This window comes from Panulirus ornatus, chromosome 21 (genome assembly GCF_036320965.1).
Source record: "Panulirus ornatus isolate Po-2019 chromosome 21, ASM3632096v1, whole genome shotgun sequence".
NCBI lineage: Eukaryota > Metazoa > Arthropoda > Malacostraca > Decapoda > Palinuridae > Panulirus > Panulirus ornatus.
This window is the reverse complement of record NC_092244.1, coordinates 962,028-981,847: the sequence shown is the minus strand read 5'-3', so window position 1 is coordinate 981,847 and position 19,820 is coordinate 962,028. Positions and strand designations below refer to the sequence as shown.

The following is a 19,820-nucleotide window of genomic DNA, read 5'->3' as shown; positions in this document are numbered from 1 at the left end:
TTTTAACTCCTTCATTAATGTTACTTGTCACTTTCTTTTCTTTTTCAAGCATAAATGATTTGACCCTTTTATCCGTTGAAGTACCCACATTCTTGGTGGTAGACTTCAGCTTTGCTAAATTTTCCCTTCCACTTAGTATTTTTCCAGGTTTTGTTCCTATGGACTGCAGTATCCTTTCTTAACTTCTCTACTTATATGGTTACTACAGCATGTTACACATCTACACCTTAAAATTTTCTTGATTTTTGTCAATATTTCTAGGACTAGCATGATCCCAGAAGCTAAGTATGGCAGACCACATATGTTATGAATGAAATAACTCTTGACTGGAAATATAGACTGGGGAAGAAATTGTTATGTGTAGTTTGAATACACTGTTGCAAAACTAAAAGAGTTGGCATTGCACCCAGATGAGTCAGTTATTGGAAGTGAGGATGCTGCCTTGTTCACCCTTCCCAGCAAGAAGTGGCACTGGAGGGCACGCACTGCTGCACTTTACTTCTACCAAAAAATACCTCTCACTCATGACTTTAAGGTAATGTTTTTCAACTAATTATTTTGTTGCTGTTGTTCAGTGCTCAAACACATTAGAATTTTTATTAGGTAAACCAAACTAATTAAAAGCATATCAGTATTTGTACACCTTTTCAATGCAAATAACAAAACCTTACAGCAAGTTTTCAAGAGAACAAACAGTATGTTCTTTCTTTATATTGATGCATCTTAGGAAAATGCACCATTAGATGAATCAACTTAAAACATGATACATAATGTTATCATTGAATGAGTGATATGAATGTAGATGTGCCTTGGGTCATTTTTTAGCTGGAAGTTGCTGGAAACATTTTTTTTTTTTATATAAATTCACCATTTCCCACATTAGCAAGGTAGCGTTAAGAACTGAGGACTGAGCCTTAGAGGGAATATCCTCACTTGGCCCCCTTTCTCTGTTCCTTCTTTTGTAAAGGTTTAAACAAGAGGATGGATTTCCAGTCCCCGCTCCCCCCCTTTTAGTTGCTTTCTATGACATGCAGGTGATAAGTAGGAAGTATTCTTTCTCCCTCATCCCTAAAAACATATTAAAGTGAATATTAGGTAGTATGCTGTTGGCAGCAGTCGCCCAGGGTGGTACTGCTGTACTTACTCAGGAGCATTAAATTTGTTCCAAGAACTATCTTATGCTCTCAGTGTTAGGATTGATGGTCTTACTTTCTGTCACATCAAAATGGGACTACTGATCTAGACCTGCCATCTCTTCCATACAAGTACCATACAATTACTCATACCTCTTTCATTTTTTCACATAGGTTCCTGCCATCTTCTGTTTGCACAATAATTTTTAAATGTAATCATGATAAAGTCCAGCAAACCTATGGCCCGTAGTCCCTGACATCATGGGGAGCTAAGAATCTCCGGGTTCTCACCTGACTATTGTCCATGAGAGGGAAGGCTTCGACAGTAGTATTACTGGCCCCTATGATGATGCTTCCTAGTGTGGTAGACATGTCTCTTTTTCTGTTCATTGAACCAACACTTATGATGTCTCTAGTAAGCTCTCTTCATTGAATGCCATCTGTCTATTACCTCACTAAAAATCTTGCTTCTCTTTGAGACCCAGTTGACATATATTGTTTTTGTAAGCTCCTTTTTCATATCCAACTGTAATCTAGGTCTACTCATGATTCTGGTTTGAAAGTAGTATCTGTTCTTATTCCAGCATCAACACAACTGTTGCATCCCTTGAGGACCCAAACTTTACATCCACACACCTTTGGACACTCCAACCTGAGGTCTTGAGAAGGATGGGTACTCCCTATGGTTCTTTCTTGCCCCCTTTAGTCACCTTCTACAACACACAGAGAATACTGAGGTAGAATTCCTTCTTCCCTACCCCAGGGATTTATAAAACATATGTACAATCACCATGCTTCCTGTTTGGTGGGGTAGTGCCAATTATGGATGAAGGCAAGCAAGTATGAATGTGTACATGTGTATATATGTGTATATATGTTTTCCTAAAGAAGGAACAGAGGAGGGGGCCAAGTGAGGATATTCCCTAAAAGGCTCAGTCCTCTGTTCTTAACACTACCTTGCTAACATGGGAAATGGTGAATGCTGTAAAAAAAAAATGTGTATGTATATGTATGTACATGTGTATATGTTGATATATATTTGTATATGTGCGTGTATGGGCATTTATGTATATATACTTGTATATGAGTGGATGGGCCATTCTTCATCTGTTTCCCAGCGCTACCTTGCTGACGTGGGAAATGGCGATCAAGTATAATATATGAAGAATATTTATTATTCTTATTTGTTATACCTAATCGCTGTCTCCCACGTTAGCGAGGTAGTGCTAGGAAACAGATGAGGAATGGCCCAACCCACCCACATACACATGTATATACAGAAACGCCCACACACGCACATATACATACCTATACATTTCAAAGTATGCAAACATATACATACACAGACATATACATGTGTACGCATGTACATATCATACATATCCATACTTGCTACCTTCATCCACTCCAGTTGCCACCCCGCCACACACGAAATAGTGCCAGGAACAGACAAAAAGGCAGCCTTCATAATGCACTGAAACCATAGCTCCCTTTCCACATCCAGGCCCCACAAACTTTTCCATGGTTTACCCCAGATGCTTCACATGCCCTGGTTCAATCCACTGACAGCACAGTGACCCCAGTATACCACATCATTCCAATTCACTCTATTCCTTACATGCCTTTCACCCTCCTGTAAGTTCAGGCCCCGATCGCTCAAAATCTTTTTCACTCCATCCTTTCACCTCCAATTTGGTCTCCCGCTTCTCCATCTTCCCTCCACCTCTGACACATATATCTTCTTTGTTAATCTTTCTTCACTCATTCTCTCCATGTGTCCAAACCATTTCAACACACCCTCTATTGCTCTCTCGACCACACTCTTTTTATTACCACACATCTCTCTTACCCTTTCATTCTTTACTCGGTCAAACCACCTCACACCACTGATTATCCTCAAACATCTCATTTCCAGTGCATCCACCCTCCTCCACACTACCCTATCTATAGCCCATGCCTCATCAACCATATAACATGGTTGGAACCACTATTGCTTTAGACATACCCATTTTTGCTCTCCGAGATAACGTTTTTGCCTTTCACACATTCTTTAATGCTCCCTGAACCTTCGTTCCCTCCTCCACCCTCTGACTCACTTCCGCTTCCATGGTTCCATCCGCTATCTAAGTCCACTCCCAGATATCTAAAACACTTCACTTTCTCCATTTTTCTCCATTGAAAACTTTCCTCCCAATTTACTTGTCCCTCAACCCTACTGAACCTTGCTCTTATTCACATTTACTCTCAACTTTCTTCTTTCACACACTTTACCAAACTCAGTCACCAACTTCTGCAGTTTCTCACCCGAATCAGCCACCAGCGCTATATCATCAGCAAACAACAACTGACCCACTTCCCAAACCCTCTCATCCAGAACAGACTGCATACTTGCCCCTCTTTCCAAAAATCTTGTATTCACTTCCCTAACCACCCCATCCATGAATAGATTAAACAACCATGGAGACATCAAGCACCCCTGCATCAAACCGACATTCACTGGGAAAAAATCACTCTTCTCTCTTCCCACTTGTTCACATACCTTACATCCTTGGTAAAACCCTACAGCACCTACATCCTGTGTCTTCCTGGAATGTCCTTGGTCGATCTCCCGCCCGCCCCAACACCTAGGTTGGCTGCTTTCATCAACTGTGCCCTCGCCACTATGGTCAATGCTTTCTTGAAGCTCCCACCCATGCCCTCGCTTGGTCAGCCAGGGGCGTCTGTGGCCCTGGTCCAGGGCACAGGGATGCTAGGTATGTATGCAGTGGCCTTCCTGAAGGAGGCAGGCTACAAGAAGGTGTTCTGTATCGATGTGAAGTGGAAGGAGGTTAGGGAGCGTGACTAAGTTCGGTGCTTCGCCTGTCCATGGTGACCAAGAGGAATAACTCATAGAGAGTAACAGTGTTGATGCAGTTTTCGAAGTGTGTGGCAACAAACAGGTTTTGCCTCAAGACATGAGGGTGCTGAGGAATGGTGGAAATTATGTCTTGGTGGGCCTTGTCCACCGAGACTCTCGCATGGACATCACAGCCCAAGCCATCATACTCAAGTGCCTTACTGTTGTTGTTGTACACAATTACACTGTTCAGCACCTGAAGGAAGCAGTGTCCTTTTTAAACCGCCATCATGAACACTCCCCCTTTGACACTCTCAAGGAACCCCCTTACCCACTCTCTGACTTCAGGAATGCAGTGGAGGTTGCCTGATAAGGACAGTTCTTCCGTGTGGTAATAAATCCACAACAGTAATGAAGCTTGTGTTTTTTGTTTCCCATGCATGGTGGTTAGCCACGTGAAAGTCTTGAGATTTTTCTGATTAATCACTTGATGGCCATAGAAGTAACAATCTGAATACAACACTCTCCAGTTGTGCCTCTTCAGTTGCCTAGATAACCAAGACTGGTGGTTTTTTTGTATCAGAGTTATCACTTGTAACCTTTTACATGTAAGAGTTGCTAATTTTATCTCCTTGGTTCCCCTAATGGCAAAACTGATGTCCATCTTTATTAAATGTTGTTAGTTGTGTCCACATTGTTACCCAGATGGCCAAGTCTTTTGGGTGTTCACATATAAGACTTGCCAGTTGTCCTGTGTCGTTTAGACAGCCATACTATTGGTTATATATTTTTTTATTTATTTTGCTTTGTCGCTGTCTCCCGCGTTAGCGAGGTAGCACAAGGAAACAGACGGAAGAATGGCCCAACCCGCCCACATACACATGTATATACATACACGTCCACACACGCAAATATACACACCTATACATCTCAAAGTACACATATATATACACGCACAGACATAGACATATATACACATGTACATAATTCATACTGTCTGCCTTTATTTGTTCCCATCGCCACCCCGCCACACATGGAATAACAACCCCCTCCCCCGTCATGTGTGCGAGGTAGCGCAAGGAAAAGACACCAAAGGCCCCATTCGTTCACACTAAGTCTCTAGCTGTCATGTAATAATGCACCGAAACCACAGCTCCCTTTCCACATCCAGGCCCCACACAACTTTCCATTGTTTACCCCAGACGCTTCACATGCCCTGGTCAATCCATTGACAGCACGTCGACCCCGGTATACCACATCGTTCCAATTCACTCTATTCCTTGCACGCCTTTCGCCCTCCTGCATGTTCAGGCCCCGATCACTCAAAATCTTTTTCACTCCATCCTTCCACCTAAAATTTGGTCTCCCACTTCTCGTTCCCTCCACCTCTGACACATATATACTCTTTGTCAATCTTTCCTCTCTCATTCTGTCCATGTGACCAAACTATTTCAAAACACCCTCTTCTGCTCTCTCCACCACACTCTTTTTATTTCCACACATCTCTCTTACCCTATTATTACTTACTCGATCAAACCACCTCACACTACATATTGTCCTCAAACCTCTCATTTCCAGCACATCCACCCTCCTGCGCACAACTCTATCCATAGCCCACGCCTCGCAACCATACAACATTGTTGGAACCACTATTCCTTCAAACATACCCATTTTTGCTTTCCAAGATGATGTTCTTGACTTCCACACATTCTTCAAGGCTCCCAGGATTTTCGCCCCCTCCCCCACCCAATGATTCACTTCCGCTTCCATGGTTCCATCCACTGCCAGATCCACTCCCAGATATCTAAAACACTTTACTTCCTCCAGTTTTTCTCCATTCAAACTTACCTCCCAATTGACTTGACCCTCAACCCTACTGTACCTAATAACCTTGCTCTTATTCACATTTACTCTCAACTTTCTTCTTTCACACACTTTACCAAACTCAGTCACCAGCTTCTGCAGTTTCTCACATGAATCAGCCACCAGCGCTGTATCATCAGCGAACAACAACTGACTCACTTCCCAAGCTCTCTCATCCACAACAGACTGCATACTTGCCCCTCTTTCCAAAACTCTTGCATTCACTTCCCTAACAACCCCATCCATAAACAAATTAAACAACCATGGGGACATCACACACCCCTGCCACAAACCTACATTCACTGAGAACCTATCACTTTCCTCTCTTCCTACATGTACACATGCATTACATCCTCGATAAAAACTTTTCACTGCTTCTAATAACTTGCCTCCCACACCATATATTCTTAAAACCTTCCACAGAGCATCTCTATCAACTCTATCATATGCCTTCTCCAGATCCATAAATGCTACATACAAATCCATTTGCTTTTCTAAGTATTTCTCACATACATTCTTCAAAGCAAACACCTGATCCACACATCCTCTACCACTTCTGAAACCACACTGCTCTTCCCCAATCTGATGCTCTGTACATGCCTTCACCCTCTCAATCAATACCCTCCCATATAATTTACCAGGAATACTCAACAAACTTATACCTCTGTAATTTGAGCACTCACTCTTATCCCCTTTGCCTTTGTACAATGGCACTATGCAAGCATTCCGCCAATCCTCAGGCACCTGACCATGAATCATACATACATTAAATAACCTTACCAACCAGTCAACAATACAGTCACCCCCTATTTTAATAAATTCCACTGCAATACCATCCAAACCTGCTGCCTTGCCGGCTTTCATCTTCCGTAAAGCTTTTACTACCTCTTCTCTATTTACCAAATCATTTTCCCTAACCCTCTCACTTTGCACACCACCTCGACCAAACACCCTATATCTGCCACTCTATCATCAAACACATTCAACAAACCTTCAAAATACTCACTCCATCTCCTTCTCACATCACTGCTACTTGTTATCACCTCCCCATTAGCCCCCTTCACTGATGTTCCCATTTGCTCCCTTGTCTTATGCACTTTATTTACCTCCTTCCAAAACATCTTTTTATTCTCCCTGAAATTCAATGGTACTCTCTCACCCCAACTCTCATTTGCCTTCTTTTTCACCTCTTGCACCTTTCTCTTGACCTCCTGCCTCTTTCTTTTATACCTCTCCCACTCATTTGCATTTTTTCCCTGCAAAAATTGTCCAAATGCCTCTCGCTTCTCTTTCACTAATAATCTGACTTCTTCATCCCACCACTCACTACCTTTTCTAATCAACCCACCTCCCATGCTTCTCATGCCACAAGCATCTTTTGCACAAGCCATCACTGCTTCCCTAAATACATCCCATTCCTCCCCCACTCCCCTTACCTCCTTTGTTCTCACCCTTTTCCATTCTGTACTCAGTCTCTCCTGGTACTTCCTCACACAAGTCTCCTTCCCAAGCTCACTTACTCTCACCACTCTCTTCACCCCAACATTCTCACTTCTTTTCTGAAAACCCCCACAAATCTTCACCTTCGCCTCCACAAGATAATGATCAGACATCCCTCCAGCTGCACCTCTCAGCACATTAACATCCAAAAGTCTCTCTTTCATGCGTCTATCAATTAACACGTAATCCAATAACACTCTCTGGCCATCTCTCCTACTTATATACGTATACTTATGTATATCTCGCTTTTTAAACCAGGTATTCCCAATCACCAGTCCTTTTTCAGCACATAAATCTACAGGCTCTTCACCATTTCCATTTACAACACTGAACACTCCATGTATACCAATTTTTCCCTCAACTGCCACATTACTCACCTTTGCATTCAAATCACCCATCACTATAACCCGGTCTTTTGCATCAAAACCACTGACACACTCTTCAGCTGCTCCCAAAACACTTGCCTCTCATGATCTTTTTCTCATGCCCAGGTGCATATGCACCAATAATCACCCATCTCTCTCCATCAACTTTCAGTTTTACCCATATCAATCTAGAATTTACTTTCTTACACTCTATCACATACTCCCACAACTCCTGATTCAGGAGTAGTGCTACTCCTTTCCTTGCTCTTGTCCTCTCACTAACCCCTGACTTTACTCCCAAGACATTCCCAAACCACTCTTCCCCTTTACCCTTGAGCTTCGTTTCACTCAGAGCCAAAACATCCAGGTTCCTCTCCTCAAACATTCTACCTATCTCTCCTTTTTTCTCACCTTGGTTACATCCACACACATTTAGACACCCCAATCTGAGCCTTCGAGGAGGATGAGAACTCCTCGCGTGACTGCTTCTGTTTCCCCTTTTAGAAAGTTAAAATACAAGGAGGGGATGGTTTCTGGCCCCCCGCTCCCGTCCCCTTTAGTCGCCTTATACGACACGTGAGGAATGCGTGGGAAGTATTCTTTCTCCCCTATCCCCAGGGTTATATATATATATATATATATATATATATATATATATATATATATATATATATATTATTTATTTATTTATTATACTTTGTCGCTGTCTCCCGCGTTTGCGAGGTAGTGCAAGGAAACAGACGAAAGAAATGGCCCAACCCCCCCCCCCATACACATGTATATACATACGTCCACACACGCAAATATACATACCTACACAGCTTTCCATGGTTTACCCCAGACGATTCACATGCCTTGATTCAATCCACTGACAGCACTTCAACCCCGGTATACCACATCGCTCCAATTCACTCTATTCCTTGCCCTCCTTTCACCCTCCTGCATGTTCAGGCCCCGATCACACAAAATCTTTTTCACTCCATCTTTCCACCTCCAATTTGGTCTCCCTCTTCTCCTCGTTCCCTCCACCTCCGACACATATATCCTCTTGGTCAATCTTTCCTCACTCATTCTCTTCATGTGCCCAAACCACTTCAAAACACCCTCTTCTGCTCTCTCAACCACGCTCTTTTTATTTCCACACATCTCTCTTACCCTTACGTTACTCACTCGATTAAACCACCTCACACCAAACATTGTCCTCAAACATCTCATTTCCAGCACATCCATCCTCCTGCGCACAATTCTATCCATAGCCCACGCCTCGCAACCATACAACATTGTTGGAACCACTATTCCTTCAAACATACCCATTTTTGCTTTCCGAGATAATGTTCTTGACTTCCACACATTCTTCAAGGCTTCTAGGATTTTCGCCCCCTCCCCCACCCTATGATCCACTTCCACTTCCATGGTTCCATCCGCTGCCAGTTCCACTCCCAGATATCTAAAACACTTCACTTCCTCCAGTTTTTCTCCATTCAAACTCACCTCCCAATTGACTTGACCCTCAACCCTACTGTACCTAATAACCTTGCTCTTATTCACATTTACTCTTAACTTTCTTCTTCCACACACTTTACCAAACTCAGTCACCAGCTTCTGCAGTTTCTCACATGAATCAGCCACCAGCGCTGTATCATCAGCGAACAACAACTGACTCACTTCCCAAGCTCTCTCATCCCCAACAGACTTCATACTTGCCCCTCTTTCCAAAACTCTTGCATTTACCTCCCTAACAACCCCATCCATAAACAAATTAAACAACCATGGAGACATCACACACCCCTGCCGCAAACCTACATTCACTGAGAACCAATCACTTTCCTCTCTTCCTACACGTACACATGCCTTACATCCTCGATAAAAACTTTTCACTGCTTCTAACAACTTTCCTCCCACACCATATATTCTTAATACCTTCCACAGAGCATCTCTATTAACTCTATCATATGCCTTCTCCAGATCCATAAATGCTACATACAAATCCATTTGCTTTTCTAAGTATTTCTCACATACATTCTTCAAAGCAAACACCTGATCCACACATCCTCTACCACTTCTGAAACCACACTGCTCTTCCCCAATCTGATGCTCTGTACATATATATATATATATATATATATATTTTTTTTTTTTTTTTTTTTTTTTTATACTTTGTCGCTGTCTCCCGCGTTTGCGAGGTAGCGCAAGGAAACAGACGAAAGAAATGGCCCAACCCTCCCCATACACATGTACATACACACGTCCACACACGCAAAATATACATACCTACACAGCTTTCCATGGTTTACCCCGGACGCTTCACATGCCTTGATTCAATCCACTGACAGCACGTCAACCCCTGTATACCACATCGCTCCAATTCACTCTATTCCTTGCCCTCCTTTCACCCTCCTGCATGTTCAGGCCCCGATCACACAAAATCCTCTTCACTCCATCTTTCCACCTCCAATTTGGTCTCCCTCTTCTCCTCGTTCCCTCCACCTCCGACACATATATCCTCTTGGTCAATCTTTCCTCACTCATTCTCTCCATGTGCCCAAACCATTTCAAAACACCCTCTTCTGCTCTCTCAACCACGCTCTTTTTATTTCCACACATCTCTCTCACCCTTACGTTACTTACTCGATCAAACCACCTCACACCACACATTGTCCTCAAACATCTCATTTCCAGCACATCCATCCTCCTGCGCACAACTCTATCCATAGCCCACGCCTCGCAACCATACAACATTGTTGGAACTACTATTCCTTCAAACATACCCATTTTTGCTTTCCGGGATAATGTTCTCGACTTCCACACATTTTTCAAGGCTCCCAAAATTTTCGCCCCCTCCCCCACCCTATGATCCACTTCCGCTTCCATGGTTCCATCCGCTGACAGATCCACTCCCAGATATCTAAAACACTTCACTTCCTCCAGTTTTTCTCCATTCAAACTCACCTCCCAATTGACTTGACCCTCAACCCTACTGTACCTAATAACCTTGCTCTTATTGACATTTACTCTTAACTTTCTTCTTCCACACACTTTACCAAACTCCGTCACCAGCTTCTGCAGTTTCTCACATGAATCCGCCACCAGCGCTGTATCATCAGCGAACAACAACTGACTCACTTCCCAAGCTCTCTCATCCCCAACAGACTTCATACTTGCCCCTCTTTCCAAGACTCTTGCATTTACCTCCCTAACAACCCCATCCATAAACAAATTAAACAACCATGGAGACATCACACACCCCTGCCGCAAACCTACATTCACTGAGAACCAATCACTTTCCTCTCTTCCTACACGTACACATGCTTTGTCGCTGTCTCCCGCGTTTCCAAGGTAGCGCAAGGAAACAGACGAAAGAAATGGCCCAACCCACCCCCATACACAATGTATATACATACACGTCCACACACGCAAATATACATACCTATACATCTCAATGTACACATATATATACATACACAGACACATACATATATACCCATGCACACAATTCACACTGTCTGCCTTTATTCATTCCCATCGCCACCTCGCCACACATGGAATACCATCCCCCTCCCCCCTCATGTGTGCGAGGTAGCACTAGGAAAAGACAACAAAGGCCTCATTTGTTCACATTCAGTCTCTAGCTGTCATGCAATAATGCCCGAAACCACAGTTCCCTTTCCACATCCAGGCCCCACACAACTTTCCATTGTTTACCCCAGACGCTTCACATGCCCTGATTCAATCCACTGACAGCACGTCAACCCCGGTATACCACATTGATCCAATTCACTCTATTCCTTGCCCTCCTTTCACCCTCCTGCATGTTCACACAAAATCTTTTTCACTCCATCTTTCCACCACCACTTTGGTCTCCCACTTCTCCTTGTTCCCTCCATCTCCGACACATATATCCTCTTGGTCAATCTTTCCTCACTCATTCTCTCCATGTGACCAAACCATTTAAAACACCCTCTTCTGCTCTCTCAACCACGCTCTTTTTATTTCCACACATCTCTCTTACCCTTACATTACTTACTCGATTAAACCACCTCACACCGCACATTATCCTCAAACATCTCATTTCCAGCACATCCACCCTCCTGCGCACAACTCTATCCATAGCCCACGCCTCGCAACCATGCAACATTGTTGGAATAACTATTCCTTCAAACATACCCATTTTTGCTTTCAAAGATAATGTTCTCGACTTCCACACATTCTTCAAGGCTCCCAGGATTTTCGCCCCCTCCCCCACCCAATGATTCACTTCCGCTTCCATGGTTCCATCCGCTGCCAGATCCACTCCCAGATATCTAAAACACTTTACTTCCTCCAGTTTTTCTCCATTCAAACTTACCTCCCAATTGACTTGACCCTCAACCCTACTGTACCTAATAACCTTGCTCTTATTCACATTTACTCTTAACTTTCTTCTTTCACACACTTTACCAAACTCAGTCACCAGCTTCTGCAGTTTCTCACATGAATCAGCCACCAGCGCTGTATCATCAGCGAACAACAACTGACTCACTTCCCAAGCTCTCTCATCCCCAACAGACTTCATACTTGCCCCTCTTTCCAAGACTCTTGCATTCACCTCCCTAACAACCCCATCCATAAACAAATTAAACAACCATGGAGACATCACACACCCCTGCCGCAAACCTTCATTCACTGAGGCCCAATCACCTTCCTCTCTTCCTACACGTACACATGCCTTTCATCCTCGATAAAAACTTTTCACTGCTTCTAGCAACTTGCCTCCCATACCATATATTCTTAATACCTTCCACAGAGCATCTCTATCAACTCTATCATATGCCTTCTCCAGATCCATAAATGCTACATACGAATCCATTAGCTTTTCTAATTATTTCTCACATACATTCTTCAAAGCAAACACCTGATCCACACATCCTCTACCACTTCTGAAACCACACTGCTCTTCCCCAATCTGATGCTCTGTACATGCCTTCACCCTCTCAATCAATACCCTCCCATGGATCATAGGGTGGGGGAGGGGGCGAAAATTCTGGGGGCCTTGAAGAATGTGTGGAAGTCGAGAACATTATCTCGGAAAGCAAAAATGGGTATGTTTGAAGGAATAGTGGTTCCAACAATGTTGTATGGTTGCGAGGCGTGGGCTATGGATAGAGTTGTGCGCAGGAGGATGGATGTGCTGGAAATGGGATGTTTGAGGACAATGTGTGGTGTGAGGTGGTTTGATCGAGTGAGTAACGTAAGGGTAAGAGAGATGTGTGGAAATAAAAAGAGCGTGGTTGAGAGAGCAGAAGAGGGTGTTTTGAAGTGGTTTGGGCACATGGAGAGAATGAGTGAGGAAAGATTGACCAAGAGGATATATGTGTCGGAGGTGGAGGGAACGAGGAGAAGAGGGAGACCAAATTGGAGGTGGAAAGATGGAGTGAAAAAGATTTTGTGTGATTGGGGCCTGAACATGCAGGAGGGTGAAAGGAGGGCAAGGAATAGAGTGAATTGGAGCGATGTGGTATACCGGGGTTGACGTGCTGTCAGTGGATTGAATCAAGGCATGTGAAGCGTCTGGGGTAAACCATGGAAAGCTGTGTAGGTATGTATATTTGCGTGTGTGGACGTATGTATATACATGTGTATGGGGGGGGTTGGGCCATTTCTTTCGTCTGTTTCCTTGCGCTACCTCGCAAACGTGGGAGACAGCGACAAAGTATAATAATAAAATAAAAAAATATAATTTACCAGGAATACTCAACAAACTTATACCTCTGTAATTTGAGCACTCACTCTTATCCCCTTTGCCTTTGTACAATGGCACTATCCACGCATTCCGTCAATCCTCAGGCACCTCACCATGAGTCATACATACATTAAATAACCTTACCAACCAGTCAACAATGCAGTCACCCCCTTTTTTAATAAATTCCACTGCAATACCATCCAATCCTGCTGCCTTGCCAGCTTTCATCTTCCGCAAAGCTTTTACTACCTCTTCTCTGTTTACCAAATCATTTTCCCTAACCCTCTCACTTTGCACACCACCTCGACCAAAACACCCTATATCTGCCACTCTATCATCAAACACATTCAACAAACCTTCAAAATACTCACTCCACCTCCTTCTCACATCACCACATCACATATATATATACATATATATATGTGTAGGTATGTATATTTGCGTGTGTGGACGTATGTATATACATGTGTATGGGGGGGGGGGGTTGGGCCATTTTTTTTCGTCTGTTTCCTTGCGCTACCTCGCAAACGCAGGAGACAGCGACAAAGTATAATAAAAAAAATAATATATATATACATATATATATATATATATATATATATATATATATATATATATATATATATATATATATATGTATATTTCCGTGTGTGGACGTGTGTATGTACATGTGTATGGGGGGGGTTGGGCCATTTCTTTCGTCTGTTTCCTTGCGCTACCTCGCAAACGCGGGAGACAGCGACAAAGTATAAAAAAAAAAAAAAAAAATATATATATATATATATATATATATATATATATATATATATATATATATATATATATATATATATATATATATATATATATTTTTTTTTTCTTTTTTTGCCGCTGTCTCCCGCGTTTGCGAGGTAGCGCAAGGAAACAGACGAAAGAAATGGCCCAACCCACCCCCATACACATGCCTTGATTCAATCCACTGACAGCACGTCAACCCCGGTATACCACATCGCTCCAATTCACTCTATTCTTTGCCCTCCTTTCACCCTCCTGTATGTTCAGGCCCCGATCACACAAAATCTTTTTCACTCCATCTTTCCACCTCCAATTTGGTCTCCCTCTTCTCCTCGTTCCCTCCACCTCCGACACATATATCCTCTTGGTCAATCTTTCCTCACTCATTCTCTCCATGTGACCAAACCATTTCAAAACACCCTCTTCTGCTCTCTCAACCACGCTCTTTTTATTTCCACACATCTCTCTTACCCTTACGTTACTTACTCGATCAAACCACCTCACACCACACATTGTCCTCAAACATCTCATTTCCAGCACATCCATCCTCCTGCGCACAACTCTATCCATAGTCCACGCCTCGCAACCATACAACATTGTTGGAACCACTATTCCTTCAAACACACCCATTTTTGCTTTCCGAGATAATGTTCTCGACTTCCACACATTCTTCAAGGCTCCCAGAATTTTCGCCCCCTCCCCCACCCTATGATCCACTTCCGCTTCCATGGTTCCATCCGCTGCCAGATCCACTCCCAGATATCTAAAACACTTCACTTCCTCCAGTTTTTCTCCATTCAAACTCACCTCCCAATTGACTTGACCCTCAACCCTACTGTACCTAATAACCTTGCTCTTATTCACATTTACTCTTAACTTTCTTCTTTCACACACTTTACCAAACTCAGTCACCAGCTTCTGCAGTTTCTCACATGAATCAGCCACCAGCGCTGTATGATCAGCGAACAACAACTGACTCACTTCCCAAGCTCTCTCATCCCCAACAGACTTCATACTTGCCCCTCTTTCCAAAACTCTTGCATTCACCTCCCTAACAACCCCATCCATAAACAAATTAAACAACCATGGAGACATCACACACCCCTGCCGCAAACCTACATTCACTGAGAACCAATCGCTTTCCTCTCCTCCTACACGTACACATGCCTTACATATATATATATATATGGATGGATGGAGTGATAAGAGATAAAAGCAAAACTAGGGAAAGGGGTGCAAAAATGGAGTGTGGTGGTGAGATATGATGGCTAGTGGCAAGCCTATTTGCAGATGATACTATGTCGTTTGCAGAGAGAGGAGTTGCAGAAGGTTGTAAGTGTGTTTTGTGATGTGTGTAATCATAGGTAATTGAAGATAAATGCAAGTAAAAATAAAGTATTGGTGTTTGAAAGGAAACAGAGTGAAAGAATATATAGATTTTGTAAAGCCATGTAGATTGATAGAAGAAAGTGTACTAAATTATGCTTTGGATATGGGGGTGGGAGAGACTGGAAGAAGTGATAGACTAAGTATATAGAAGCTGTCTTGGGTAAATGTAGTTACATGGAAGGAGAGATAAGGGAGAGAGCAGTACAGGGTAGAAGTGTCATTGGGTCCCTTAATAGAATAATGAAGAGTAGAGGTGTAAGTGAAGAGAGGATTAAGGGACAGCATAGTCTTCCCAACCCTGACCTGTGCAGCCAAAACATGAACATGGAATGAGGCACAGAGGTCAAGAATCCAGGCTGTGGAAATGAGCTAATTGAGAAGAGCATGTGGTGTGACTAGATGGAATGAAGGAAGAAATGAAAGGGTGTATGAGAGATGTGGTATAGCAAGGAATGCAAAGGGAGTGAATTGTGGAGTGGTAGAATGGATGAAATGTAATGCTTTGTGGTGGTTTCATCGTGCGGAAAGAATACAAGACTGGGAGTTTACAAGGAGAGTGTATGATAGTGTAATTGAAGGGGTTGGTGTGAGAAGAAGGCCACCTGTGACATGGGCAAATAGGGTGGAGGAATACTGGAGGGAGAGAAGTGGTGGAAGAATGCATGGAATGGTATGTGCAAGGGAGGTATGTAAGGACCGGGATAAGTAGAGACTCTTTTGCCATGGCCACCCCTTGATGGGACTTTCCAGAGGGAACAGGGTTAGAGATATATATAGGTACATAACAAGGGAAATGTGTGTATAAAAAGGAAGTGTGGGAGAATATGAATTTCACTGTGCTTGTCATATTTGGAGGAAATTCTTGGTAGGATATTCTGCTGTGGATTGTTTTCCTTATAGTTAATAAATGACTGTTAGAGTGAGATGCAAGAAGATCGATTGGTAATGGGTAGGGTGTTGTTTATGGTGGATATATTGTTTCAGATGTAGGTGAGTTGATATATGTGATGATAGATTTTTTCTTCTGAACTAATTTCTGTCATCTCCATATTCTAGATCCTGTTTGCATCTTCAACACTTAACCTGTGTGAGCTGATTGGTCTGCGGCCTGATTTGGGCAGATTACGGAAGGTACTTTATTTCCATGAGAATCAGCTGGTATACCCTGTCCGTAAACAGAAGGATCGAGACTTTCAATATGGATATAATCAAATATTATCCTGGTGAGTGACAGGAGACTGAGGCAAGTTGTGCACATTCGACAGCTTTTGTTGTATCTTTTCAGGAATGAATAGGTGAATTTTGTTATTACCTTTTTGACTCTATGGGGAGGGAGTTTTACACTCATCCCCATCTCTTGAACATTCTCTATTGTCATACATCATTGTAAATTTATGTATGCTGTCTGCTTTAACCATGTCTTCAGTCTTTTTTTTTTTTGTTGTTGCTCATCCAACACTTTTGTATATTTAAAGTATTTCTTTACATCTTCTTTTAGAAGTTTCGTACTTAATATCATGTTATGTCCTCTGGTTTCTTTATCCCTACATCTATCAAAGAACTATTTACTCTCTCAAGTTGTGGATCTGTTGTAAAATCCTAAAGGTTATAATTAGGTCACTCTTTCCTCTCTTTTCTTCCAAGTAGGGCAAATTCAAAGCCTCCAGCCTTTCCCTGTAACATAGCTCTTTTAATTGTGGCACCTTCTTGGACCTTCTTTGTTAGTTCTTTCTGCATTGACCAAACCTGAGAAGTGCGCTTTAGTTCTGACCTTGTATTGGATATGAAAAACTTGCTAGATATTTTGCTATCCATATACTTGAAGGCAATTCTGATATTTGCCAATAAACAGTGTGTATCCATAACCATTTTCCTAATATGGAACTCTGGCCTCATATAGGATTCTGAAGCTTATTTCCTGCCTGATAATCGTATCAAGGCCTTCTTTCAGTTTGTCCCATCCCCATTACTTTACATTTGCTTAGGTTGAATTTTGTCATCCGTGTATCAGACCAACTTGATTTTCTTCATATCACTCTAATCTGATGCCATCCTCTTTTTCAACTTCCCTCATAACTGTTGTATCACCTGGAAATACATTCAGGTAAGGAGTCTATACCTTCAGGCAAGTCATTTATATAGATCAAAAGGAGTAGCGGTACCAAAACAGAATCCAGTAGCACTGTGTTGGTCGTCTCAAATCTTTTGGAAAAGGCTCCTTAAACATGCATCCTCCTTCCCCTTCCACTGTTATAGTGTTCTGTTCATTAAAGGAGTTTTTCCTCATTTCTGCTTGGTGAACCAGTTTCATACTCAGCCAGCCATGCTGTGCGGTGTCAAAAGCTTTCTGGCAGTCCAGATTCAAATGGTTCACCAAACCTTCCTTTTTCTGTAGGGCTGAGCTTACTCTCTTGGAGAACTCAGAGTGGTTTGTTACAAATGACTTTGTTTCCTGAAAACCATACTGTATTTCACTTAGGAAATTTTTCCTCTGCAGAAACTCATCCACATGTCTTTTAATAACCTTTTCCAGAACCTTACACACCACACCCATTAGTGAAACTGTTTTGTATTTTAACATCTGTTCCTAGTGTCCTTTCTTATGTATTGGTATGACCTTTGCTGTTTTCCATTCCCTTGGCACTTTGTCTCTTTTTAGTGACATCTTGAACAGTAATACAAGGTTTTCTTTTTTCAAACTATTCGCCATTTCCCGCGTTAGCAAGGTAGCATTAAGAACAGAGGACTGGGCCTCTTAGGGAATATCCTCACCTGGCCTCCTTCTCTGTTCCTTCTTTTGGAAAATTAAAAAAATACGAGAGGGGAGGATTTCCAGCCCCCGCTCCCTCCCCTTTTAGTTGCCTTCTACGACACGCAGGGAATACGTGGGAAGTATTCTTTCTCCCCTATCCCCTAATACAAGGTATCTGCAGATATATCTCTAAGTTTTTTTGCACACATCTGCTGCACATATGGTGATATTTCATCAGGACTATGAGCCTTGTAAGGGTCGAGTCCCTTTAGTATTATGTTATTGTCTTTTGTAGACATTTCACTGATTTCCAAAACCTCCTTTCCATTCCCTCTCCTAGGTGTTGGGGTTATAGTGTCTGCCAATGTGAAAACACTTGAACTTGTTATTCGTTTTTTCATAATCCCTACATCATCCTCTACAATTCTTTGCTCTGAATCCCTTGTCCCTAATTAGCTGCTTCTCAACTGACAACTGACTCTTGATGAATTTATGGAAAAGTCTTGGATTTTCACCTTCCTTGCTCACAGGGTTCTATTCAAAGTTTCATTTTTCCTCCACTTATTTTGCTGTACTCATTCCATACTCTTTTGCACTTTGCAAATGTTGGTTGGCTGGAGCACATTCTTGATCATCTCCACTGCACATCCCAAAGCTCCTCTTCTTTTAGGCATCTTTTGGTAAACTTTCTTGCCTTTCCCTTACCATTCCCTCTGTGTTTAAGGTCTCAGGCACCCATTTTTCTACTACTCCATTGTAGATTTCTCAGAATTACTCACCAGAAAGCACTGGTTCTAGGCTTCTTAACTCCATTTCCCTGACTACATTACCGAAGATATAGTTATTAACATGCTCATCCTGTGAGTGGTAGAGCAAAAGGATTGCAGGAATCACAAAGGGTCTTAGACCCCAGTAGATTGATGGTACATATGATGTTACAATTCAAATTTCAGTATGTACATTATGCAGTTTCATGTGTTAAGTTTTACCAACTAGATGCAAAACGTGGATACAAACTTAAAATTTCAGTTTTTTTTTTTTTTTTTTTTTTTTTTTTATACTTTGTCGCTGTCTCCCGCGTTTGCGAGGTAGCGCAAGGAAACAGACGAAAGAAATGGCCCAACCCCCCCCCCCATACACATGTACATACACACGTCCACACACGCAAATATACATACCTACACAGCTTTCCATGGTTTACCCCAGACGCTTCACATGCCTTGCTTCAATCCACTGACAGCACGTCAACCCCTGTATACCACATGACTCCAATTCACTCTATTTCTTGCCCTCCTTTCACCCTCCTGCATGTTCAGGCCCCGATCACACAAAATCTTTTTCACTCCATCTTTCCACCTCCAATTTGGTCTCCCTCTTCTCCTCGTTCCCTCCACCTCCGACACATATATCCTCTTGGTCAATCTCTCCTCACTCATTCTCTCCATGTGCCCAAACCATTTCAAAACACCCTCTTCTGCTCTCTCAACCA

General features: G+C 42.5%; 1 protein-coding gene and 1 pseudogene across 2 annotated transcripts in view; both read left to right on the top strand.

Moving 5' to 3' along the window:
- LOC139756244 (uncharacterized) overlaps window positions 1–19,820 on the top strand; it is a 234,671-nt gene that overhangs the window by 127,436 nt on the left and 87,415 nt on the right. For both annotated transcript variants that reach the window (XM_071675425.1, XM_071675424.1), the window contains exons 7-8: window positions 411–535; window positions 16,636–16,802. In XM_071675425.1, coding sequence (XP_071531526.1) covers window positions 411–535; window positions 16,636–16,802 — 292 coding nt within the window. The remainder of the gene's footprint in view (window positions 1–410; window positions 536–16,635; window positions 16,803–19,820) is intronic.
- LOC139756463 (5-exo-hydroxycamphor dehydrogenase-like) lies at window positions 1,956–4,766 on the top strand (annotated as a pseudogene).